Raw genomic sequence first — 27,091 nt, 5'->3', positions numbered from 1 at the left:
AACCAATAAGTGGATTCAAACGCAGGACCTTCTTGCTGTGAGGCAGTATAGTCCTAGCCACTGTCGAGATCTGGGAGTGAACAGCATAGGTTTTGTTTCCTTAGTATTAAGAAGCAACTTCAAACCAGGCAATGATGGCTGCAGCAGTTCAAAAGCAGTCTGGATCTCCTAAATGGCCTGACTTAGAGAAGAGCTAACTGAGTAGGGTATTATATCATCTGTATAAAGGTGCAGTTCAGGAACAGGCATGTCCTTCGCAATATTCTTTATAAAAATAGGGGGGGAAAAAGCAGGGCCTGTAGTTGAACCTTGAGAAACTTGTTTTGAAATCTCCAGGAAGCTTTACTTCCTTTCTACAAGGTAGCTATGTAACGCCTGAATCTCATTCTGTAATGAGTGCAATGAAAAGACACAAGGCTGTACCTGTTAAATTAATATTTCTTTCTTGTCCTTTTTTTTTCCTTTTTGTCTTAAGTCACTGACAGAAGGAGCGGGGTCATACTACCACCTGACCCACAGCGAACTGGTCAACCTGCTGGTGCAACGCGAGGCGGAGCTGGAGAGGCAGAAGGCGGAGTATGAACGTCAGAAACTTTTGCTGGCCAAGCGGGAGACGGAGCTGAAGAAACTGAAGCCGCAGGTCAAAGATTTGGAGGACTACATTGACACACTGCTGGTGCGCATCATGGAGCAGAAGCCCACCCTCCTGCAAGTGCGCTCCAAATTCAAGTGACGAATTCAGGCGGGGGGTAGAGGGTTTGCAGTTCACGTTGCATCTGTTCACTCTAACCTCCACAACAGCTCTTTAGTCTTTTCACTGCTATGCTGTCTTTTTTGATACAAATATTTAGGCACTGAGAGATGTCGAGGCGACGTTTTCCAGCTGGCATGCTTTACTGTACTGAAACCCGTCCTCGGTGAAGGGTTTGGTCTGAGTGGTTTTATGAATGTAGCGCGTCCTCAGGTTGTTTTCAGGTTCACAAAGCCAGATGGTGGGTTTAAAAAACCCAGATGCTTCAATTTTGGGATCTTGATTGTAAAACAATTAATTTTCCTTCTCACCTCACCTGTCACTTCTATCACCTTATCACAAAAGAGAGAAAATTGTAGGGTTTCAGTCCACATGACGTTTATCCGACTATATCCTCACTCGAGATGAAACGACACCAACACTTCCTCGTGAGTGTTGCAGCTTTGTAGCTTGAGCAGAGCAACCTGAAGAGACATACTGGTGGTTTTGCATATTTAGTCCATCAGTTGTTGGCCTTTTTTCAGCATGCAGTCAAGTAGTAGATTGATTCCCCTCTTTCAAGGCAGACATTGTTTCAGCTATTTTTGGCATGAAAATCAAAGCCTCTCAAGACACGATCGATCAGGGTGAGCATTTTGTTGTCTTGTTACATGTCATAGTAGCTCAGAAAATGTCGCCATTTTATGGAGTGCAATGAGATGTTGCTAGCTCAATTGCCAGTTCAAAAGCCAAAAATGACATAAAGAGACTAAAAATCCTGACATTTGAAGGAAAACCACATTGAGTATTTGCAGCAGTATCTCCTGTTGCGTGTTGAGCAGTTCACTGGGCAATCCCCTAACCTAGTTTCTCCTGCATTGTCTGGAGTTCATGTGTAAAACTTGTGAAAGTTTATGTTGGATTTGGCTTTTTTGGGCCCTGTGTATAGAGTCAGAATGAAGCGCCAACAGCAGCCGCTGCAGTACGCAATGGAAACACCGCTAACAAATAACAAAGGCACCATAACATTTCCTCCAACAGAGGGAAAGTTTCAAGTCTCTGCAAGTTGAGACCTGATTGAAATGATCTCAAAAGTCTGGCTATCTGGAAGGAAGGAAGAAATCTTCAAATAGAAATCATGCAAAGTGAACTAAAAAGGCAAATTCATGATAAAAATGTGCAAAACCACTGATATGTTTCTTTTGGTATGGCTTTCTGCAACGTTTGAGTCGTGCCACTATTTCCAGAGTGTGTGTCTGTGCGTGTTTGGTTTTGGATTAAGACTCTACTAATGTTCCCTGATAAGTACCGAGTGCTCTGACTCGTGTTTGAAACTACAAACCAAATGAGCAGATTTCAGCCTTTGTCACGTGGACATTACTAGGAACTGATTGTAGCCTTTGAATGTTCAAAAGTGTTCTTAGCCAGCAAGTGAATGGTGTTTTCTTCTTTTTCTTTCACCCATTTATTTGCTTGTTCCGTCCTCTTTTTTTTTTTTCCTCTTTTCTTCTTTCTGTTCTTTGGGCATGTTATGCTCAGCCACATAAGCTAACTGATTCTAGCATGGGTCACGGTGTTATCAGGTGAAGACAGTATCACTCAGTATCCAGTCAGTATCAGGATCAGCCATCCCAGCTATTTGATCTCATGCTTCTGCCTTCCCACGTGTGCGTTCTCGACACCACGTTAAGAAGAAGATGCCTGCGACATGCTGGTACTTGACTTCCCTCCCTCAGTGTCTTGGGTGTCACATATGCTTCTGCTCAAGCACACATATCGCTACAGCTTTCAGGTGTTACAAAGGGATATATACCGCGTTCTACAGCATATATGCCGTATTGAAATGCCAAATGCTGCCTTATTTTTGTTTTTTGGTGTTCATTGAGAATCGAGCACTTCGTTTGAACTTGTCGGGGCCCGAGGCAGGTTTTGAGAAAGAAAAGCCATCTGTTCACTGATATTTTTCTGTTCTCTCAGTTTTTTTTCTAATGCTTTGTTTTGATATTGTTTAGGTCACTGCTGCACAAAAGTACAATGTATGCATAACAATAGAAAATGAGTAGAAACAGTGATTTCCTGTGAAATGCCAAAAATAAAGTGTGTACATATTTATTTAAAAAGAAGCCTTGAAACGTAATCTATGGAGCAGAGTGATACACCATAAAGTATTCTGATAGGATGCCACTTTTAACAGCATTTGTGGATGTTCTTGCACTACTTAACTGTCAGAATAAAACTGTACCTGTCTGTCTGGTATCGGTATAGTTAGATCTTCTTTACACCGTACTGCACTTTCTAATCGCTCCGTGATTTAAGCACTCGGCCTACTTTTAACGTCACGACAGATAACTAGCCAGTGAGCTCAAAGCATACACGAGCATACACAAGCATCCGGACCTATCCCGTCGTCTCAGTCCTGCTGTGCGATTGCGAAATCGAGTTGCATAGATGACTGTAGAGACTGCACATTACGTGTGACTCGGCACATCCTCTTTCACGTCTTCCATTTTACAGAGGTTTTGTTTTGTTTTTTGGTTTTTTTTGCATTTCAGTTTAAACTGATTGTATTTTTCTCCTCAACTGTGTAGCTGGTGGAATGTGCTTGAGGTAGTATGTAAGATTGGAAAGTTTACAATCCGTGATGCAATTCTGTTTCACAAATTTTGTATATTTAATAAAGAATATTTTGTGTTTCTTGCTCACCGTATGTTTTCTGGTAATTATTTCTTTCCATATTTCCACTGATTGTTTAAAAAAACTCAGAATCTTTCACTCTGGGTTTTTTCTTACAATTTTGCATCCAATTCCAAGCTGCTAAAACAGCAGAGTTCTAGATGTTCCTGACATTCAGGTAGTTCTTTAACTAGTTTGACTCTTTTAGATTGAGCATATTCTTCAAAGTAGTAACTGAATAAAATGTGATATATTAAAACAAGCGATCTTGCTATGTCATGTTGAACGCTGTCTTTTGGGAACCTTTCACCGACAGTGACTGGGCTCATATTATACACGATTTCACCCATTTGTCATGCCTTTATTAGTTCCACCTTCTTAAAACACTGAAAAGATGGAGCTGAAATCTTATTGGAGATTTCACAATACCTCTCGTAGCCTTTACACCAGAACACTGAAGTCATTAGTGTTCTACACTATTAACAATAACATTTTTTTATATCCTTTTTGAATCTTTTCCTGCAGTTTTATTATCCTTTGTACATGCTCTCACACACCTCCAGGACTGATATTCTTCTGAATACTGCATAGTCACCAGCAATTTTAAGCATGCATAATTTCTAAAAACCACGTGTGTCATGACATCATATACTTTGAACTCAAATTTACAAACCAAACCCAACTCCTGCTGGGTTACCCTGTTGCACATTTGTATAATGCAAGCTGCTACTGTTTGCTCCTCAGAACCACCACTAGGGGGTATGTTATCCTCTATAAGCTCAAGCAACCTCGCACTCACCAAGAGCATTTCTCTTTTTAACCGTTGTACTCCAAACCCAGTGCAGGTCTTTCGACATTAACCTCCCGTTTTAAAAGAGGCGAAAACAATGCAAGCTCTTCTGGGAAATGTAGTTATCCTGTAAAGGGGTTAAAGCCACGTCCTGTCAGAGCGAAGCAGACCGGAAAAACTACATTTCCAACAGTGCAACTTGGCCAGCTGACTGTTTGACGGCAGTCCCACAGCTGTAAAAGTTAGTTGGAGGGTGAGAAAGAAATAAACATTTAATAATCTCAGAGAAGAAGAGGGCTGGCGGTGATTTGAAGCGGCATGTCTGAATATCCGCCCTTCCAGTATGGCAAGTCTCGTTTCGACCAGGTACTTGCAGTTTTTATCTGATCATAAACAGATACACTTGTAACAAAATATATTTTTTGGACATAATTTGCGTGGCAAACAGACCACACCCACTCACCGTGTCAGCGTGTTTATGCGTGTGTGTGGTTAGATGCGCTGTCCCGCAGGCGGATTCTTAAACCCATATCAGGACCATTATACCATATCATATCTTATTGCGCTTTTGAAATGAAAGTCATACCATAACTTTAGGTGAAGCCTTGTGACTTTTAAAGCTGTATCCGAAAGGCTTTAGGTGAAGTTGGGCATTGAACGCATCACAAGAGCAAAGGTAAACTTGTAAAAATCTGTAATATGCAGCTGGTCCATAAATGTTTGGACAGCGACGCAGCTTTTTGTAGTTTAGCCTCTGCACACCACCTCTTGACTTAAAATCAAGATGTGATTAAGGTCAAGGCTTCCAGCTTCTATTCAAGGGGTTTAAAAATAACTGTTCAGTGGTTGGTGTCAATCATTGTACAGGTGAAACCAAGATGAATTTGTACTACAGTGTGCAGGGAGGGAAAGTATGAAGAAGAAGATAAACATGCCTCATTATCTGTCAATCAGGGTGGAGGCAATGTTATGGCACGGTCATGTATGCTTGCCAGAGGAACCGGGTCACTAGTGTTTACTGATGACATGACTGCTGATAAAAGTAGCAGGATGAAATGTGAAGTATACAGGGATATACTCTGTGCTCCGATTCGGCACAAATGCTGCAAAACTGATCAGAAAGCGATTTACAGTGCAGAAAATCATCGAAAGCAGCGAGTCAGAGACACTGAATATTTTTCAATGATTCTAGACTTCAGAAAGTCACTGACTGCAAAGGATTTTCATCCAAGTATTAAAAACAGTCATTTTATTTCAAATTATGTTGATCCAACAAGCTTTTAGCTCCTGAAAAATATCTGTAATTGTTAAATAGTTCCTTGATTGCTTGATTTTAAATCCACTGTGGAGGCACACAGAGCTAAAACTGCAAAATACTGTGTTGTTGTTCAAATGCTTTTTGACCCTCACTGTATGTGCTAACAGAAAATATGCAGGTCAGCTGTTATCATACAGGTATCCCATGAGATATGCTTTTATTCCATCTTATGTTAGCCTTTTATATTTCAACCCTAGTGCCCTCAAAAGCGAATACACACAAGCCTGCACCTTCGAGGCTCTTTCAGAGAAATGTTTATTACTTTATCAGTTTGAACTGTACGACCTTCTTTTGGTGTCTGACTTCTTATATGCCTCATTTAGATGAATGAGACAAATGTCATAAACGGCTCTCTATATGGGGTATAGCGGTTCAGCACCACAAGCCACATGTAACAAAAACCATCGCCCAGGTGAATCAGTTAAGTTTTAACAGAAAATGAAGATTTATTGTGTAATACACTTTTTAGTCTGCTATAAATATACATTTACATCAATTTGTGGTATTTTTGTACACAAATATATTGAGTCAGTAAAAATGAAAAAGAAGAACATAAGACATAAGATGTATACACTCACCAACCTCTTTATTAGGTACACCTGTCCAACTGCTGGTCAACACAAATATGTGATTAGCCCACATGCATTTTGCCATGTAGGCATGTTCTCTGCTCATAAACTAATTTTCTGAATGAGGATGAACGGTGATTTGAGTGCCAGGTGAGCTGGTCTGAGTATTTTAGAAAGTACTGGTTTGCTGGGAATTTTCTGTAGGGTTTACGACAATGTCCTGAAAAAGACCAAAGCTTAATCTCTTGTTCCAGAGGATGGTTATTTGTTTTGGTAGCTCTAATTTCTGTGCTTTCATAGTTTTTTAACCATCACTGAGGTGATTTGCATTTAACTCCAACTCTATTGGTCTAAGTTGGGGAGGTCTCCATCTGTACTCCGGTATAACGGTATGGCATGAACTGTGGAAAAATTGAATTTCCAGCATTCCCTATTTTGATCCTGTGAAATTATTACATGGAGATATTTTTTTGAATTTTCTTTTATTAAAACTGTTAAGTTTACTCCATTGAAAGTGGAATTTCAGACGAAGCTGAAATGTGGAAACCAACTCAAAAGGCTGCGTCTTCATAAATCAGGATCTGATACAACATAATGATAAGATTAAGCCCCTGTTACCCTTCCAGTAAAGCTGAGACAAGTCTGTTCCACTCGAGTATCGACTCAAACTGGTCAAACTGGAGTGGCACTGGTGGGTAATTGAATGTACCAGATTTAACAACTTTTCCCCTGTGCCATGTTTGTACAAACCATCCATATGCTCAGGAAGTCACGAGGCACAGCAGTGAGTCAGATACCAGATTTTCATCCAAATTAGCAGTTAGTGTAATTAAACTCCAGTTAGGGAGGGATAGGAGGCTTTCGAGGCTGCGTGGCACGTTGCTGATTCCCCTAAATTATTCCTTATGCTCGGTTATGAATAAATTCTTGAAAGGTATTTCTGGCACAGTCGTTATTAGAATTAATTGCAAAACGGTGTGAGTAGTTTTGGGTGTGCAAAAGATGCAGATAGGAAACAGTTTGTCTCTGGCATTAATGAGGAGGCTCCACCTGGCGTGTTTAAACAGCTGGCGAGCGGTAATATTGCTGTTTACTGGGCGACAGCTGGAATCTCCATGGCTCTCGATTCATAATCATGATTTGGCTGCATATAATTGATCAACAATTTATATGCAGACTGGGTGGAAAGTTGGACTTTCTGAACTTATACATTCCAGATCAGGATTTTTCCACTGATTATATATTTAAAGTTGCATCTGCAGTTTAATGTTTGGTCTTTAAATAAAAAAAACAATATTGCTAACAATTGCTTTGTATATGAATGAATGAATGTGCATTTCGTTTGTCTCTCAGAACACGTTTTTTGGCCGGTTCAGGCACTTCTTGGACGTGATTGACCCCAGCACGCTCTTTGTGACAGAGGTAAACAAACCTTTGGATTTGTTACATGGATCACATGCGTGGGTTGCTTATTTACCAAGTTAGCCACAGTATCACAATATCTGCATACAAATGACATTAAACTCCATCAGATGATCTGTGATGGTGATCTTTAGAGAAGTCAGGTTTTATATAACCGCAGTGGTTTCCTAGCTGGGCTAAAACGGCAGCACAATAATCTTGTGGGATTCAACATTAGCCAAAATTTACTGAAGGAGGTGTTGAATTAAAGGAAGAAAACCTCAAAGGTATAATTAAAATGAAGGATTCTCAGCTACTGCCAGCAAATGTGCCACCTTTAGGTTACAGGATATTCTCTGTAAATGTTAGGCTGCTCTGCTCATTGCAACATTTCCACAGTTCTTGGTTGTGTTGTGGTAATTTTGCTCATGGAGCCATCACAGCTCTAGTGCTCTGGGTAATGAAGCTGTTAGTGGGTTCTTTGGTGACACTAATAGCTGCAGTACCTCCCGGGATGTGATGAGGTGTGGACATATGGGGCTGCTGGGAGGGGTGGAAAGTGCATATGCTTAGACACTCACCCACACCCACACTGATACACATGACACCTTGCTGGGCCAGGCATCGCCTCAACTTGCCCCTAATTCAGACAGTGGAACAGGGACAGCCCTGATTTGCCTTCGGTCGCACGCACACATGACCTCCTGTGCATACAGTAAAAAAAAAAGAAAAAAGTGCACGGCTAACACTGACACGCACAATTACAGAAACGTGAACACACATACACACACAGATGGCGAGCTCATTAGAACAAATTGGTCCTCATGACCTTGTATTTTCCTCCATATTAGACAATGATCACACCACAGTAAGCTCCTCATTACCTTTTAGGGAACTCATTTGTCACATGAAAATCATCACGGAGGTTTTAGTAAAACATAATTATCACACATTGAGGCCTATAGCAGGAGGGCAAATACACATCTAAGCTGACATAGAGGCGAGAGTGGCCAGACTTGGTTTCACATTTTATTGACTCTCATGTTCCGTCACATCAGAAACGGCTGCGGGAGTGCGTCGAGCTGCTTGACCATTTCAAGCAAGGAACTCTGCCTCTGGGAGTGACGAATGCTCAGGTAAATATGCGTCAGCTTGAGTTGAAAACTCACATCAACATCAGTTTGTGAGAATTCAGCATCTGAAACGCTGCAAACCTTTCTGAAAAGCCTCTTCTATGCAGTCTGACATGTGTCTCCTGCCCTTGAGTGGATTATCTGTGCACTGCAGGCACTAACCGGCCTTTGAGTGCTAAATCAAAAATAGCTGCTTTAATGTTTGTGCCAGGGAAATATTTATGGTATGAACGAAGTTTATATTGTTGCAACATTTTAATAATTAGTTTTTATTTACACCGTTGAAGCAACTTATTCGTTATTAGTTGTACAGTAATTTCTCTGTGAAGCAGACTCTGTGAATATACTTAACCTTCTATTTTATCTAAGGAGGTATTTACAGTCAATATTTTTAATTGTTTAAACGTTCAGATGAAATATTTAAATTTGAAATATCTGTTCTTTTCAAGTCTACTGCTTTTGCAATAGCTGATGTACTACAAACAATTTTAATTGTAAAAATAAACCAAATTTAGTCTTTTTAATTAATTTAATTTCAACAATATTATTAACCGTACAGTCCTGTTAATAATTGCAAAATATAATAATTGAAATTTCATCATTTTTTAATGTAATTTTTTATTTAATTTTCTTTTACATATTAAATTTGTAAACTATATTGTAGACAGACAAACTATCCCCCTTAAACACAGAAGCATTGAAAGACTTTCTACTTTTTCTTATTTATTTTACTTTACAGCTTTGGCAAGCCCAGAAAATAAAGCAGGTAAGATTTCTCTGTTTTTGCTTACTTTGTCTATTAAGAGAAGCAGATGAAATACGATCCATCTCTATATAATGTCATTATTGGGTCCAATCTAAGTGAAACACTCCAAAAAAAAGTAACGTCATTCGAAGCGGGTAAGGTTTGACTGGTGTTACGTGCTTATACCGCAAATATACCAAAGAGTGTACAAAAACAACATTAAAAAAGGCTTCCATGTTGAAGTAACTACATTAAAATTAGACACTGAAGCAGGCGAGCGGTTTTACCTCCAGTGTTAATTAGCTGGAAGTGCCAGCTCTGCAAGACGGCTGACAGTCGTTGAACTACAGGTGCAGCCGGTTAAAGTGGGAGAAAATTATTTAAAGTTTTAATATCTATTTACAAACTGCCAACGTCCAACACTGCCAGAGATTTATATGTTTGATATTTATGCCTCACCTAAATAAAACTTAATTAATGTAATGAATTGATGAATTATTTAATGAATGTATTTTTAAGTGCAATGTCTGCACTGTGAAATTAGTTTTGTACTTTGTTTGGCATTTCTTTAATTTAGATGCTGTTTAAATCTTATGACTTCCCACGTCCACCTTATTCATTTATAAAATGTGCATTTTCATTGGAAAATTAAAAATTAAAAGCTGTTACATCTCAGTTTTTGCTCATATTGAACTCGACACTAAAATGTGTATTTAAGGATCTAATCAAACACTCTAAATACAGATGAACCATAAGTATCCTCTCATCTTTAGAACTAATTTTCTAAACCACGGATGGGATGCAGTGGACTTTACGTTAAAGTATGTATCTTGTCGACATAAACTTGTCTTTGGGTCAGGTTTAATGTGTGTATAAAGGGTTGTTCAGACAAATCTTAAGTAAGTAACTCTTCTTTTATCATTATGGTTGCTATTGCTTCCATTTCATGTGTAGGATATGCAGTTCAGTCTACATAAACAATTTCACACTCTGCAGGAATGAAACCAAATCCGGCTCAAACTGGGCTCCATATGAACACTGAAGGCTGGCTTACGTCCAGGTTTGTTTTTGTATGAGAACATGAAACAGTTGGTGCTCTTGCAGGGTTTCAGGGTTGTCAACTGCCAAAACTCCCCAAAACCGACCTATCCTTCAGCATGGTGCTTGCCTTATTTATGTGCTTCTAAGGTTTATACTCTTTCTGAGTGTTAAAGACCTAGAACTCTTTGTGTAGTTTGTTAGATCATTATAGTTTAAACTAGTCTCCAGATTTTTCTTACTGCATCCCAAGTTCATTCAAGACTAAGAGGAAAATCTATATTCAGCCATGATAGTGGTATATCTATCACATGTACGTATGTGGTCTTTCACAAGTCGAAGCTTGGCTCCATGAGCCTGAGGAAGCAGTGTAATCGCTTTCGTTCTTTTCCAATCTGCAGATTTGATCAGTGTTAAGGCAGTGGGGGAAAGACACATCATCTGTCTTATCTACTTTGTAACAGTGGGAATAGCAAACTGACGGGATAATGTCTGGTGTAATTGCTTGAATATTTGTGTAGAATTGACAAAAAACACCCCACAATCCTTCTAAAATCATTTAAAAGTAAATGGGCTTTCTAAAGTTAGCCTCCTATTTGTCTAGAAATACCTGCCATAATTCCTTTTGGCTGCTTCTGTCTCTTTATGTCATCCAAGATTCACTCAGTGACACTGGAATCGTGGCTCTATGGTGGCCTTACCTAATGTTGCCGGTCCTTCCTGTGGTTCTTTATCACTTTGACCGTCTGGTTAAGTTGTTGTAATGTTGTAGAACGAATCTGAAACTGATCAAATGCTTTCTTGTGTGGTAGATGAGAAGGTAAACCTTGAAAATGCCTCGTACCTTAGTCTAGCTGAAAAGACTGCTGTTAAAATTTGCTCCCTGTTTCGGGGGAGTTAATTAAGCCATTGGATGTGGTTGCAACCAGTTCGTACATTCAGCTGACAGTGTGTGCAGGCAGTCTGCAGGATAAATTTCATTCACTAGACATCCCTTAACTGTCCATGAAAACTGCCTGGTTCAACTTTACTTTGTGTTTTAATATAAATTAGAAGATGATAGCATGCTAACATGCTAAAAACGATAGCTCTCGCTACCCAAACCATAACAGAAATTAGATTTGTTGTAAATATTGCGTTAAGTGTTAGGGTTGGGTTTCTACGGCACCCCACAATTGGTAATGACACTGGTGTTTCGTACTTTTATGCATCAGCATATTGTTATTCCAAGTATTTTACATTAGCATTAGCATCTTTAGCTTCTTAAAGGGAGCTTTTTCTGTGGTGAATACTTTTGGCTTGCTTTAAAGCGTTATACTGTATCCGACAACTCAGTCACTATTTTTCTTTTACTTGTGAAGATAACAACTTTTGTTGAATTTTGTTAAATTACTGCAAACATGTCAAACTGTTATATTTGTCAAAGGAGTAAGGTTATTTTTCAAAAGCTCCCCAAGTGCAATGCATTGTTCCTGAAATATGATTAAATGAGTGATGTAAATAAATAAGTCGATTAGCAATAACTGGTTAATCTATTGATTTGAAACCATTTTCTCAGTGGTTTTTATATATTCAAGTTAATATTAAATACCCTGAGCAGTAACTTTCTTTTAGTTATTTTCACAGCAGTGCTCTCTTTATAAGTCATATGAACTGACTTAACCCAAATCATTCGGTGCTCATTACTGTCTGATTGTTATCATTATGCACTTATTACAGGCCATCATCCACCCCGACACAGGGGAGAAGATCCTCATGCCTTTTCGGATGTCAGGTAGCGTATCTAAGAGTGGAAACTTTGGAGTGGAGGGGAATCTCGGGGCTTTTAAGTGGTCCAATACGGAGGCGTCTTCACCTTAGAGACTGTCATGGCTCAACAGGGCTCTTCAGGTTGTCTCAGGCCTGGAAAAGGTCACGCTCAGCTGGGCGCTGATTAAAACCTCTCTGCTGTGCTGACAGAGATCTACTTGGGGTTTGTGAAGAAGCAAATGCTAGCACTTTGGTTCAGTTTGAAAGCACCCTTTTTGTAGGATGACCGTAGTGGAAGTGAGAACAAAGAAAAGAAGGAAAGGACAGAAGCAATTAACATGTAATTACCAACATACCACATGAATGTCAGACCAATAGGAACTGGCCTCGTGATCCAAAGTTAGAAAGAAGAGAACAGTGTTTTTTGAAGGGCTTGGACATTTCTGCACAAAAGAATAGATTTATAGTAAATCTGAGAAAAAGGGTAGAGGCGAAATTGTAAGAGTGGTAATACTGATCATCTTTTACCAGGTTTTATCCCGTTTGGCACACCAGTGGTAAGAGTGGTTTTCATAAACTCTGTTTTTCCAAAGCACACACTCATACAATACCAATGCTACAAATAATGATAATTTATTGATTTTCCTTTATGAAATCTTTCTTTCTTTCTTTCTTTCTTTCTTTCTTTCTTTCTTTCTTTCTTTCTTTCTTTCTTTCTTTGCAGGTTGTTGGCCTCCTTCTCCCTAATCAAACACTTGCATCTACCGTCTTCTGGCAGGTATTTCCTCGAAATTCATCTCTGGCGTAGTTTGGTTTTCTAAATTACTTCACTTTGTAAACATGGCACATATGCTGTAGGTAGTGCCTCAAGAAAAACAATGAATGAGCAAGTGTTGACTATGATGTGATTTTGTTTTGATAAAACTAAGAATGATCAGTTGTAAAGCTGCGGGATTAATGGAAAATGCTTTAAAAAAGCAGAAACAATAATGAATAGAATAAATTAAGAATTAATTATAAGAAATCCGGGTGGTGTGAGACAGAGGCTGCCACTGTTTAAATAACGGAGTCTCTTCTGTCACTGATTCTGCTCGTATGCTTGATAGAGCCAGTGGCTGAGCCTGTAGGTTAAGATGCTTCTTTTAGCTGATTTTAAATGCACAGGAGAATCACCTTAAATGAAACTTATTATTATCGCAGTTTATTACATCTTACTATACTTTTCACTTTCCTCTCCTTTGTACGGCAGTGGTTGAACCAAAGTCACAATGCCTGTGTTAACTACAGCAACCGCAATGCCTCCAAGGTACTGTACCTGCATGGCATCCCAGCTGGCCCATTACTACACACATTACAAATGCCTTTTTCTGTTGCTCAGCTAAAGTGCTTTTATAATGTTGTCTCCTCTTGTTTTCTGCCACTTTAGCCAGCTCCAGCTTCCAAGTTCCTGCTGGGATACCTTGGGGCGGTTACCAGTGCAGTGTCCATTGCTGTAAGTCCCAGCAAATCTTGTGTTGACTGATAAAGGAAAAACCAAAAAAGTAAAGCCTTCAACCTTGGCATGAGTGTTGATGTTGCATAGTTTTTCTACCAAAACAGTGCAACTTCCCTGCTGGCAACAAATGTTTGGAACACCACAAACCCAACAACCAGCTGATCCAAGTAATGTAAATGAGAAATCCATGATTTGTTGTGGACTAAAGACTCATTAACAACTATTTGCGGGATCTGTGTATGTGCTGTGTCTGAAAAAAATCTCTGATTATATCGGCCATTATAAAGGACTTTGAAAATCACCAAATAGTAGTATTAGTCTCATTCGACATCTAAGGATCCATCAGGTTAACTGATAATTCACTGAAACTAGGAACAATGTATAGAAGCAGGTCTTTGTAATCCCTTCATTACCCACAGATGGGGAAAAAAATGTTCAATAAGCCTTCTTTTTTTTTGCAGATTATTTATTAATTTGTCTGTTACATACACTAAACGAAGGGTTCCTGTAACCACCTTGATAACAGAAGAAAATATTGGTAATCTGGGCTTCTGTGCAGTTTCAGCATGTGGTCTTTCACCGCATTACTTCTTCAGTTAAACACCAAATATCCAAAATGGCAAAATTTCAAATAAGGCGGATATCAACATAACTATAAAAAAAGCAGACTTCATAATATCCCAATCACTTAAACGTCTCTTCTTACCTCTATGTCACCACAGAATAAAATGTCATAGGGGCGTAATACCCGTTCACACACCTGCCTGACACAACCCTTAGTGTGGACAAGGAGCTCCAACCAAGCCAATTACTGGTCCTGCTGGGTGTTCATCCGGCTGATGCCCTCAGGCTTGACAATGGCAGCAAGCACAGAAAGAAATTGCGGGGTGTCTGGAGTTTGGTACGACATCCCTGGAGGGGGGCAGGCACGCTCCAATTAAACGTCCGCTCTGGTGACGACCCCCCGCAGGGCTAGAGGGAGCTGGAGGATGAAGTGGCGTGGTGGTGTGTTATTTGAGCGAATATAGCCTTTTGAATGCACCAATCTGAAATGTTAAAACACTGCAAAGTTACGTTCATCAAATGTTTAAACACATTGCCCATAATTTTAGTCCACTTTCTCCCAGTGATCCTTTTTCTGATGCTTGTATGTTTAAGCCTGGTGGTAGCTGTTCTCGTGCTCTGCTCATCCACTTTGAAAGAAAGAGCTCTGAATTCCAAATTTTCTGTGCTGGCTTTTCACACACACAGTGTCTGATCATATCATCTGTGTCTGGTTTATCTTCAGGTTGGGTTAAACGTTTTAATCCAGAGAGCGAGCCGCTTCAGCCCAACCACCAGGCTTTTGGTGCAGAGGTTCATCCCCTTCCCAGCAGTGGGTAAGTTAAATAAAAATGTAAAAAGTCAGGTGAGCTTCTCGTGGGACAGAGAAGGGTTAAGCCCTGGATGGACATTTAAAGTAAATGTCATAGCTTAGATATTTTTTAGTAATAGTAATAAAACAATTGGGGGTTTTATAGAAACAAATGAAACGCCTTTGGCTAACAGCTCTGCAATAATTGCTATTAAAAGGTATATTTAAAAAAACGCACACACAAGCTGATTGTTTTCTTTTCCTTGCTCTTGATATATTATACCTTTTTATTTAAGCTGTTTTCTGATCACAATAATTCCCTGTATGAAAGCTAAATAGAGCTATTTTTGTCTCACGCCGCTCCCCTCCGCCCGCTCTCCTCTCTGCAGGCTTACCGTCGCGTTGACAGCCGGCTTTGTGTGTGCAGCCACAAAGCTGATTTTCATGCCACTCTCCCGCAAACACAATCACACCCAGGGGTATAGACCCGTGTCCCAGAATGCCCCGGGCTGCTGGCTCATAATTAAATTGTTTGCTTGCCCCCCCCCCCTTTCCTTACCATGGCGGTTCTTCTAATTAAATCAACAGGTTTCTACAGCGCAGCCTTTGCCTGGTAATTGGCTGCTTGTTAGAACTCTGCTGCCGCAAACAAATTGGATAATTACCCTTAAAGTGGCGTCTATGTCAAGGCCTCATTTACCTGATTTCTGTTTGTTCATTGTTGTTCCTGTTGTTGTTTTGCTAGGCCAATATAAGAGGTAATTAAAATGGCTAATTGAAGCGAACGAAAGCAAAGGGCCGTTTGAATTTTCGCCCATTTGATTTTGTTTGCTTACTTAAGGCTAGATTTATTTGTAATAACCTAATCAAGCGGCGGCCTGTCATTCAATTAGATTATGAAGACCTTAACTGGAGGGAAAGCCACGCTGGCAGAAATTTAGGGGGTTAATTATTTGTTGTCTTATTTGTCATTATTTGTGATATTTAGAAAGTAATTATGTACAAAAAATTCTTGGATGTATTTCTGTGAGTGTACCACCAGTTATGAGATGATGATTAAAATGTACACAAATGTAATTATTTTAAATAATTACAAATGACAGGCAGATATTTCAACATTAAGCTGTGCAGATTTTGCATTTTATCAATTTAATTTAGTAATTACTTTGATGCTTTTATTTATGTGTTTAAGAGTTTCTATTTAACTGTAGTGTTTGTTCCTGTTTGTTCCTCGCCACAACCCTGTCTGTCCCTTTTTATTATTAACTGGTCTGGGTAAAAAAATCCCTTATAGGTAAAAAGAGTTATTTGCTCAGTCAATTGAATTCCCCTCACAAAGCGACCTGGCAGCCCTGCGGCCTTTAGTAGAGATAACTCTGAACGCTGTTGTCTTAAATTAAAAAGGCTCGGGGCAGCACCACTAAACTCTCTAAAATGAGTTTGTCTTATTCCTATTAGAGTCAAGAAGAAAGGTTAATCTATATTAACATACATTTGTGTTCATTTTAGTTTTCGTGAATAATCAGAGGGAAGCAACGCCGCTGTTTGTCAACCTGCCAGCCTCTCTGTGATCTGACTGTTGTGTGTGTCAGAGTCTCGCAGAGGCACGGCTTCAGTTTTCTGAACGCTGACACAATGACATGGCAATAATGTTCTTCATTTGAGGAGTGAGAAGAGTAAACAGGAGTTCAGTGTCTTCCACAGGGACACTCAGCGGTGGTAATTGGCAGTTTGGAGTTTTCATAACAATGTCAGTTCAGCCTGTTAGCTTCTTTTACAAGAGATGATTTTCCTTACAGGAGGGAACAAGGGCAAAAGCGATTTCTTAAGCTGTGGTGTTTTCTGACCTAATTGCATATCCTGATGTGTTAAAATGGACTGTAGATCAATGATAGGCTGCTCATCTAACATTATTGTGTAACCAAAAATGTGCAAATAACATGCAGTTGTAGATATTTAATGTAAATATGCAAACAGAAATTATTTATCTGTATTATAGGTCTAGTGCCAATCCTTGAGTTAATGTAGTTAATAGGTTATTTCATTTGAAAGAATAGTCTTGTGCAAGTCTTGAGCCATGCTTCATTTCTTTATATCTTTTAAAATGAATTATCTTGAGTAATAGGTGATTACCAGAGAGTCAACAGCTTGGCCTATTGCAGCGTGGCGTGCAGTGTGACTTCAAAAAATTTGAGGAAACTGTGACAGGCCTAAAAAATGTCTACAGCTGATTAACAGTATCTGAAAATTATATCCTTAAGAAATAGGAAAAAATCCAGCAAAGGGTTCACACGGGACCTGAGTGATACAGCCAACGCGTCAGCTGATCCATGTGTCAGTGAAAGAAGGGTGGCTGTCATTGTTCTTATGGAAAGTAAACAAGGAGAACAGGCTGAAGTATGACAAACTGAACAAGAACTGGACTGAAAGTTGGTGGCAACAGGCTTTATGGAGTGATGAAAGCAATTTTTAAGTCTGATTCAAGTCATTGTCAGTGTGGACGGAGGAGATTGAGAGAAAAGTACAACAGTGAGTGTCTGTAGCCATCTGTGAAGCACGGCGGAGGCTCTGCCAAGCTTTGGGGCTACAGTCAGTGGGGAGAGTGCCTAAGAGAGTTCAGCCTGTGTTGGAGAATAAATGAGGTCACACCAAATACTGACTTTTAAATGTCATTAGAATTGTACAAACTCTGTTTTTGCCTAATATACTGTATTTCTGTGTATATTTGCACATGTTTGCATGTACACACTGCAGTTATTTCCTATTTTTCTAGCAAAAAGGAAACAAATAAGTGATGACTCGAGCCTTATATGATATAATTTTAAAGAAACATTATGTACGGGTATTACAAGTTTCTTTTTTTAATCAATCTGTGTGTTAAAGTATTATTATTTCTTGTTGGCAGCTGAGTGTCCTTGCAGTTTTACTGCCTTGCTGCCAGTTCTATAGTTAGTTTTATGCTGATTCTTACATTACAACATTTTGGACAAATGATGATTTTTCACTTCATGATAAAAAGTTAAAGGCTCATCAAAGTTATTGTAGCGCATCAGGGTCTGTAGTAAATTTAATGTCAGTCCAGATTTTTAAATATATTTCACAAGAAAACAAAAGGTCACGCTCGTAGAAATCCAAGAGGAAAAGTCAGCGCCACAGGTTAGTCACTCTGAATTTCATCAAAGTGGTGGACCCAGCCATGTGACCCATTGACTGATATTACCATCCTTAGAGCCAAGATGCTTCATTATTTTTGAGCAAATATTTAATAATCACAGGACACTGATGTGGAGTTTACATCTTGAAAAAGAATATGTGCAACTTCTGAATCCATCCATGCAGTTCAGAACAAACAAAGTTTAGTCCTTCATCCTTATAGGACTTATAAGAGGAAATCAAACCTCCCTTTTCCAGTGGGCGTCTTCATAGAAAACCTGTTTATCAGTTAGTAGACTGATTACTTTTAAGGCTGTCAAAACGGTGCTTTAAAAAAAAAACCTTTTCTATCTCTGTCCATAACATCACGATTTCCTCATTCCAAATATGACTGTATGTTACATTCCTAGTGGCAGTGGCACGTTTCCCTTTGATCTTAAAAAACTTTCTTCTGTCTTCACAGCGAGTGCAAATGTCTGCAACGTGGTGCTCATGAGACACTCTGAGCTGTCAGAGGGCATCAGCGTGCTCGACAACAACGGCAACGTGGTGGGAACATCAAGAGTAGCTGCCAGGCATGTATGTCCTCAGCTCTGAAAATTAAATGGATCATGTTATTGGTATTGCTGTTTAGCAACATATGCACTATAATGCTTTTAAATAGCAAACAATTTAAAGTTTAAGTGTTTTGCTTTCACACGTCAGTATTCGTGCATTTAAACACTTAAATGATTGCATTGTTTCCCAGATTCAAAGCAAATTTATTTGTATTTTTTAATATTCCTGGTTTATGTTTTTTTATGCAGGCTCTCTTGGAGACGGCCCTGACCAGAGTAGTCATGCCCATGCCAATCCTGGTGCTTCCTCCCCTGATCATGTCTGCACTGGAAAAGTAAGAAACACTTCTCAACTTAGTTTAGCCATTGTGTGTTTCCACCTGTTCAGCTGCTGTTTAACACAAGACACCCTGCAGAAGTTCAAATCCAGCATCAGAATTGTTAAGAGAAGTGATTCTTGATGATGCAGAGGCCACTCCGAGTATTTCAGAAACAGCTGATCTGCTGCCATTTCAGTGCCAAACAATTCCTGCTACAGCTTTCGGATGGTAGGATCCCACCTGCCTTATATAAATGTTTCAGGCTGGTGGTGGTGTAATGGTATTTGGGGTGTTTTCTTGGCAGACTTGTTTAAAAGCCACAGCCTACACAGCAGTATTGCTGATGACCTTCCCATTCCCAGGATCCAGGAGGATAACCCAAAGCTCAAATCATCTCAGACTGGCTTCTTGAATATGAATGGGATATTTGCATTTCGGACATGCAGCTGCCTAATCTGCAGCACCTGTGTGATGCTGTCATGTCAATATGTCTGGAATGTTTCCAGCGTCTTGTTGAATCTCTGCCATGAAGAATTAAGACCATTCTGAAGGCAAAACGGGAACCAACCCGATACTAGCACCGATTGGTGCACCTAATAAAGCTATCCTGTGAATGTATCGGACGACTGAAGGCAGAAAGATGTTGATGCCGTTTAGATGTTTGGATTTTCTGATTCCTTATCGTCTGTCTTAAAGTGTGCTGTTGAGATCCATCGCTTTTATATCCACAAAAACAGGATAACAGTAGAAGAACCACACTGTTCCTGATCAAATAAAGAATTCCCTGCAATGTCTTTCAAATGAAAATATAATCTTGACTTTCAATGGAGACTGATCTCTTCCTTTCACTGGAAAGTTGACTCCTCTGGCTTTTTATGCTATTAATTGTAGATTGTGTCTGTTGGAACTGCTGATGTTGACCTCTGTTGTCTGTACGAGTAGTGAGGTTGTGCTCTGCACTTTAAATGCATTCCTTAATATGATTTCATTTTGATATGAATAGTTTTTTTAGGAAAAGAAGAACAAACAGCCAGTGTTTGCAGCAGGAAAATAACTAATTTAATTAAGTCTTAATGGAGAGAATCACTGTCTTTATCAAACTCCATAAACTATTTTTTAAAGAGGCTGATTATGCTGTTATGGCGGTAATGAAGGAGGTGAAAGTTTCATGAGTTAGAATAATTCAAGGATCCAGCTGTCTTCTAATTAAATTACCACAAATTAATTATAAAGCCGTCCAATTTTTGTTCAAGAAAAGAATATTTGCGATTCTCTCGTTATCTACTCGGCTGTTGTTTAATACTGATTCGATACTGCACATCAGCTCTACTGGTTCAGCGTTGTGTGCGATGACGGTAACGGTGCTTTAATGACAAAGGGTGTTTATGCAGATGCCCGTTGATCGATGGCGCGACTGTGCCTGTGGTGCAGCGAGGAATGCAGCGGTCTCTGCAGATCCTTGACAGCACTTGTCTAGACCTCTCAGAGTGGGCGGGCTCAGTCGGTGGGGCCGACTGCCCAGGTGTGTTTGGGATTCCTGGCAGCTGAATGACTGAACCGTGAGCGAGAGAGAAAGCAGCGGTGGGGTGAGCGTAGATCTCCGAGGGTTGGCTGCAGCGCTGCTCAGCCGTCCTCCACATCAGCTCGCCTTCACTGGCTCTCAATGGAGCGAGAACAAGGGGATGGAGACACGTCCCCGGGCGGCCCCTCAGTGATGGATTACACTGCTGAGAACAGATACACGGGGAGTGACTGCAGGTTCTGGCCTTCATGTGCTTCAGTAGCTGTGAGGGGGTGCAGTGAATTCTGGGCTTTCATCTGTTTATTTATTTAAGTCCCAGACTACATTAATCTGCAATGGGAATTTCCATTTGCTGTAAGATACCCAGGTTACCTGATTCAGAGTCAGGTTTACTGCTTCAGCATTTAAATTCTAAGTCAGGTGTTATTTATAACAATTTAATAATATAAATGATAGTATATTTCCTGCAGTAGCGAGACTGTTTAGATAAACACAATGGTCAAAACTGGCCATGTTAAGGCTCTTTCATATTGAAATATGACACCAAAGATATATTGCTAAAAATAGACATGCTCACCATTATTTTTTCCTTTTTTTGTAACATTTGTGAAAAGTCTGTATTACACAACCCCTCTTGACACATGTTTGCACGCTTCTTTCTGCTCTAACTGGCCAACATGTCAAAATAAATCAAATGATGGCTCGGCAGAAGCGAACGAGTGAATAAAAATGAACCGTTTCGCTGTCAGGAATTCATTTTTAATAAATGGGAACACATTTGGGCACATTTTGGGCAAACTCTAGGACACTTGTATAATAAAAATAAACAATATAAATATGATATCCTAGATTTAGTAATTTAGAAATTGTTTCTGTTAGTCCACATTAAAGGGGAAAAACAGTTGTAGTTGATTATGTGTTAATTTCTGATGCTTTTATTTGCTGTTTCATTTCACAGTAATGCACTTAGTTATAAGTAGAACGACTAACAATATTAAATTTGATTATGATGCTGCTTTTTATTTTTTTCCTCCATCATCATCTAGTGCTGTGTTTCGCCACAGGTCAGCAGGGGATAGTCTAACAGCCAGTTTGATCATGGTAACAGGGAGACACAGGTCCATGTAAACAGTTCAACCTGGGTAAGACCTTGACCAAAATATGGCCACTAGCCAGGTTGTAGTCAGATCCCGTGAATGCAGTATTACATTAAATGATATCACTGATTTTGGTTGGTTTCAGGTTTTTCACCTGACCAAAAAGGGGTTTTAAATTTTGCACATGAGCCCGAATCCAAGTTCCTGTCACGTCTCACATACCTTGCAACTTTTCTCCCGTTGACTTTTTTTGTTAAAAATGCAGTTTTCCACGTGTGTGTGTGTGTGTGTGTGTGTGTGTGTGTGTGTGTGTGTGTGTGTGTGTGCGTGTGTGTGTGCACGGAGCCTAATTAAACCATGGCAGCCATATGTGTTAATGAGCTCTCTCATTAGGCAGTAGCTCTCCTCGTTAGGGGGAGAGGCGTCGCTAGCGGTGGAGAGACAGAGCGGCTCTTTCTCAAGCTCCTGCTGAGCTTCGCTGTCCCGCTCAATGTAGAGGGGGATTATCCTAGTGGAGGGTTAGCGAGGAGAGAGAGGAGAAACATATTTCATTCGTTTGATTTATTAAATGCCCTTAAAAAAATTAACATGCATTTGTTTTCTTTAGCTCATGGGAATACACTTTTGAAACCTTTTGCAAAATGTTAGCAAAGGATCATGCGGTTCAGTTTTAACTGCATAAATGGTGATTAAAGGCTTGTTTAAGCTAAACATGTGTAACGACGGAGTGGACAGCTGATAGTGTGTGTGAAATCAAAATGTTTTGATCTGCTCACCTGCTGATCCACGTGAGTTTTATCAGGTCCTGACAAATGACTTTCTTGCCGGGGTTTATTTAGCTTAACTGCACTGAATTAACTTCGGTGATGAATGGTGTGGAAAAGTAGCCTGCCTAGTGCTGCATAGGTCTTGTGCTGACTGGCACCTGAACAGAGTTGGAGACTCCGTCAATGTCTTGGGTGTTTGTCATGTTCCTTTCTTAAGCACATTTTGCTGGGACCCTGGCCAGAACCTAAAGTTTTCAACAGAAGATTATAAATATAATAAGATGATCCAGCTTTTATTCACCTTTATTTTAAAATGTGTAGCTGGTTGGTCCCTAAACACTCATAGCATATGTGTGTTTGTTGACTATATATGCAGCCCAGGCTATGTTGCACTGTGTTGTGTGTGAGAACCTGTTGCTTTTGCCCATGGTCTGGGTGTATGGCTGACAACTGACTTGTTTCTTCTTCTCTGTTTCCCGTCAGGCTCCCTCTCCTGCAGAGACAAAAGAGGCTCGTCCTGCCTGTCCACAGTCTCGTGTGTCTCGCTGCCTTCAGCCTGGCTCTGCCGCTTGCCATCAGTTTGTTTCCACAGATGTCGCAGGTACTTCATGCCCAATTCTTTTTCTCTTAAGGAGCATGCAGTTGGAGACATAATTATTTGATCCCCTGCTAAATTTGTAAGTTTGAAGTGAAGTGAACAGGCTAATCTTTATGGTCGTTTTATTTTAATTGAGAGAGACGAACTATCAACCAGAGTCACTTGCTTGTTGCCTTGGGGGTATGTTTTGAGGTCTGATGGAAGATCCATCCATGACCCAATTTAATTTTAGTGTTCTGGCCGAGAGAAGGAGGTTCTCAGGCAAGATATCACGGTACTGAGGAAGCCGTCTTCTAAACTACGCAGAAAAATAGCCCCAAAGCATAAGATAAGATGAGATAGAACTTTATTAATCCCTCGGGTGGGTTCCTCTGGGAAATTCGATCGATAATTCGATAATGTTTCCACCTTGACTGTGGGGATGATGTTCTTTGGGTCATACTCTGCATTTCTCTTCCTCCAAAGATTTTTGGAACTGTGTTATCAATGGTGTTCTTGGTGACCGTGGTCCCAACTGCCTTCAGATCATTAACAACCTCCTCCGGTGTAGTTTTGTGCTGATCCACCACCGTTCTCATCATCATCCTCACCCTATGAGCCAAGATCTTGCATGGAGCTCCAAACCGAGACTCACTGATGGTCATTTTATATTTCTTCCTTTGATTTTCTCTCTCTGCATTAAAATGAAAATACCATAAAAAAGACAGTTCATTTATTTTGAAGTGAGCATACTTACAAGTTCATCAGGAGATCAAATAATCATTTCCCCCGCTGTAATTTTTCAACATTGAATAAAACAGAACAGACTTAAGCAGGGCTTTATATTGGGTCTTCTAAAATTGCAGATATGCTGGATGTGTGTTCGAGCATATGTGTCTAAATTATGAATGTTTGAGTCTCTGCGGTGGCACAGTTTTTGTTCTCCTGCCTAATGCTCGGTTGCTCATGCTCAGTCCTGAGATTTTGTTCATTGCAAACACAGAGCTGCAAATGTAAAGCCTCAGGTTGAATGATGATGTCGGTGACCAGCGTCTCCTGACCTCTCCAGTATTTCCCATTGAGCTGTGCAGCAGCGCTGTCCTAATGAGGCGCCGCCCTCTGAGACTCAACCTGCTCTGTTATGATCTGCCCAGAGCCACCATTGCCTTTATTCACCGCCACTGATGCCATCCAGACTAGCGGGCTGAGATCTAACTTTAGCCTTATTGCCTCAGTATGTATCATTCTACTCATTAAACGGCAATGGCACAATTATGTTTTTCCACTCCATCTCCCTCTCTCTTTGTCTCCTCTCTGCCAAATGACTTGCTGACACAAGCCAACCAGCTCTGGCTTTAAAATGTTTAGGATTTAATTACCACTTGAAATAGCTCAGACAGCCATATGGCAAAAAACTTCAGACATATGTGCCGCCAACAGTCCTGTGAAAAGCTGCCTCCAGTTCCACAGAGGGGCCTGTTTTTTTTTCTTCTCACAAGTCCTTTTTGCACTTTCACAAGGATAGCAGATGAAAAAAAAAAGGGAAAAAAAAAAGATCTCCCCAAAAAGCAACATGAATGCCCCACTCTCTTGGACCCCCCGCCTACTCAATTTGTCCCACTTCCCCATTTCACACCTACCAAGATGTCTGATTAGGATTCTGCCTCCAACTCCAACAGCCATCTGTCTCTGGTTCAAATATTAGGTGATGCAAACCTCAAATTAGACTTTAATCTGGCAAATTGGCTCTTTTTGCACATTAGCAGTAAATACAGAACATTTAAAGCCTTTGAGAATTACAGTCAGTTTCCAGTCTCTATGCAGCGGTTCGTGTCGGTGATATACGGTTGCATATACTGCATCGAAGCTGTTATATCTGACGATTTGTGCGAAATATTTCCATTTGCACTACTGACCTTTTCTGTCCTGCTTTGGTTTCCCACAGATCAGTGTAGATCAGCTGGAGCCAGAGATCGCCATGGCAACCGACTGTAAGATTGTGACATACAATAAAGGACTTTGAGTGATCGCTACCAAAACTGAAATGTGAAGAAAGGACGCGCAGCCCGTCGTGGCTCGAGCCGCCCCGACGCTGCCAGGGAATTAATTGTGTCAAATTTGGCTGCTGCTGCAGTGGCTTTAGCACACGTTTGGACAACAACAGCTGATACGAAGAATCAGCAGCAACAGTGATAAGAAAATATGTATCACAACACGAGGAGACAAAGCCAAACAAGTGCATTTTGAGGGTAACAGCCCAGTTAGGTTGATTAATTAGGTTAACAAAACCCATAAGCTTGCTTGGTTCCTTGAGGCTTTTCCCACAACGAGCAGACCGCTAACCATAGATCAAAGATGGGCAAATTAAAATGTCTGGACAAATAAATGTGTAAACTGTGAATGAAATGAAGATACAAATGCTTCCCGCCTTTTTTTTTTGTTTTTGACCCTTCAATATGAGTCAGTACCTTCCTGTGACCCAAGGCGATGTATGTCTATAACCTGGAAGTATTTCAATCAACGTGGAAATAAGAAAGCAGCCAAGATCAATCTTTTTGAATCTGAATGATTATTTTTGCTCTCTTGGGGTGCTGTGACTCACGTTCGCAACTACTGATTTATGTATTTTTAAAGTAGCTTTGCTGTGAATTGCGTTTCTCTGGTGTCTGCACAACAAATATATACACAGCCTGATTGTGTTTGTTTAAGTTTCCTTGGATCTCAATGAGCCAAGTGTTCCCTGTGACCACTATCAGCTTTAAATTCCTCCAGTGAAAGAGTGACTCAGTTTCTAACCACAATGGCAAATAATAAAAAAGTTGCAGTTTTGGTTCAGAGTGAAAACCAGAACATTATAATTAAGCAAATATTGCAAAAGCATAAATAAATACACAATTGTGACATTTTATTTCCAAATTGTTTCTTTTATTAGTCTTATAACCAGAGACTTCTCTCTCGCTCTCTCTCTTTGTGTACATATTCATGCTCGATTTATCTAAACATTCTCAAAGTATTAAGATGGTTTGCTGTGATGTGTGTGATTAGTATGTTTGCCCGGTTGCTGAGGGAACACAGCACAGTAGGCTGCACTCCAGCGTAATTCAACAAGAAGCCACATGCAGGATCAGTGGAGGTTGCTGGGTGTGAGTTATGGCACACAACCAGGGTGAGATGAATAAATGGAAACAAAACCCCATTCATAACGACGCACATCTCTCACCAAGTTATTGTCATCAGATTTAGTTCTGGCCTGTTAACTGTAATGTCATCTGATGTTACAAAGCACCATGTTGTAGCTTTTGAGCTAGTAATTTAAATTGTAACCCACAGTGGATTTATCAGCATCTGTCTGATTAATCCAGAGGGGGGTGTGGTTGGGTATCAATTGTGTGTCTCTTGTAGGTGAGTATATGAAACCTTTGAGGAAGATTATAAACTGGTAATCAAAAGGTATTGTTTTTTTGTTTTTTTTAACAGAACTTGAACGATATTGATATTTGTTGGCTGATATTTGCATATCATAAAGCTGTGGAAAACATATGTTGCAGAAAATGTCATTAATTTTTATTATTATTATTTTTTTAAGAAGGCCACAATTCATTAAAATCATGCGATTTGAGAAATTGTGCCATAATTTGTCCAGCAGAGTGGCTCCACCGCCATAGCTTATCCAACAGCTGAGACGTTTATAATGCAGGATCAAGGCGTCCCATCACCGGAAGCTGCTTACTAGCTTTGTAATATCTCACTGAAATTCAGTAAATTAATTTTTTTAATTTAACATTAAAATAAAAACAATAAAATAGCCATAAAATAACAAAAATAAAAATTGCTTAACGTGGTTACAGTGATATATTGCATTTATTTATTTCTAATTACATCTATGTTGAATATTATTTTTCAGCCAGCAAATGTTTTTCAGCGTCATCTCTAAAGGTGCTGTGGGTTGTGCCCTATAATTTCAGTTTTTCAGCTATACTTTGAGCTCCGTGTAAATGCTACCAGGGCATAGTTAGCAGCATTCTTTCAGTAATTAGACGTGTAATTCTGTGTGTGCGTTGCACTGCATGATTTATCACTCAACGAGGAATTTTAAAGCCAGT

General features: G+C 39.9%; 2 protein-coding genes across 3 annotated transcripts in view; both read left to right on the top strand.

Moving 5' to 3' along the window:
• rab11fip5a (RAB11 family interacting protein 5a (class I)) overlaps nucleotides 1–3,430 on the top strand; it is a 30,708-nt gene extending 27,278 nt beyond the window's left edge. For both annotated transcript variants that reach the window (XM_085256514.1, XM_085256513.1), the window contains exon 6: nucleotides 476–3,430. In XM_085256514.1, coding sequence (XP_085112640.1) covers nucleotides 476–733 — 258 coding nt within the window. In that variant the 3' untranslated portion in view covers nucleotides 734–3,430. The remainder of the gene's footprint in view (nucleotides 1–475) is intronic.
• Nucleotides 3,431–4,416: 986 nt separating this feature from the next.
• sfxn5a (sideroflexin 5a) lies at nucleotides 4,417–26,693 on the top strand. The gene is made up of 14 exons (XM_085257189.1): nucleotides 4,417–4,559; nucleotides 7,434–7,502; nucleotides 8,540–8,617; nucleotides 9,354–9,380; nucleotides 12,117–12,171; nucleotides 12,678–12,703; nucleotides 12,871–12,924; nucleotides 13,396–13,452; nucleotides 13,573–13,638; nucleotides 14,930–15,020; nucleotides 18,612–18,727; nucleotides 18,955–19,040; nucleotides 22,895–23,012; nucleotides 24,934–26,693. The coding sequence occupies exons 1-14, from the start codon at nucleotides 4,512–4,514 to the stop codon at nucleotides 25,009–25,011; spliced, it is 969 nt and encodes a 322-aa protein (XP_085113315.1). The 5' UTR covers nucleotides 4,417–4,511; the 3' UTR covers nucleotides 25,012–26,693.
• Nucleotides 26,694–27,091: the final 398 nt, after the last annotated feature.

The sequence above is a fragment of the Mchenga conophoros genome, linkage group LG19, assembly GCF_057382185.1.
Source record: "Mchenga conophoros isolate Kocher_MC1m ecotype Shallow Benthic linkage group LG19, M_conophoros_male_GT1.1, whole genome shotgun sequence".
Taxonomy (NCBI): domain Eukaryota; kingdom Metazoa; phylum Chordata; class Actinopteri; order Cichliformes; family Cichlidae; genus Mchenga; species Mchenga conophoros.
This window is presented reverse-complemented; position numbering and strand designations above follow the sequence as displayed.

Bases quoted from the DNA above. Each gene is read 5' to 3' on its own strand.
- sfxn5a (XM_085257189.1), top strand. From the start codon at position 4,512: ATGTCTGAATATCCGCCCTTCCAGTATGGCAAGTCTCGTTTCGACCAG. The intron at 4,560-7,433 runs GTACTTGCAGTT...TTTGTCTCTCAG, and splicing joins GCAAGTCTCGTTTCGACCAG to AACACGTTTTTTGGCCGGTT. The intron at 13,453-13,572 runs GTACTGTACCTG...CTGCCACTTTAG, and splicing joins GCAACCGCAATGCCTCCAAG to CCAGCTCCAGCTTCCAAGTT.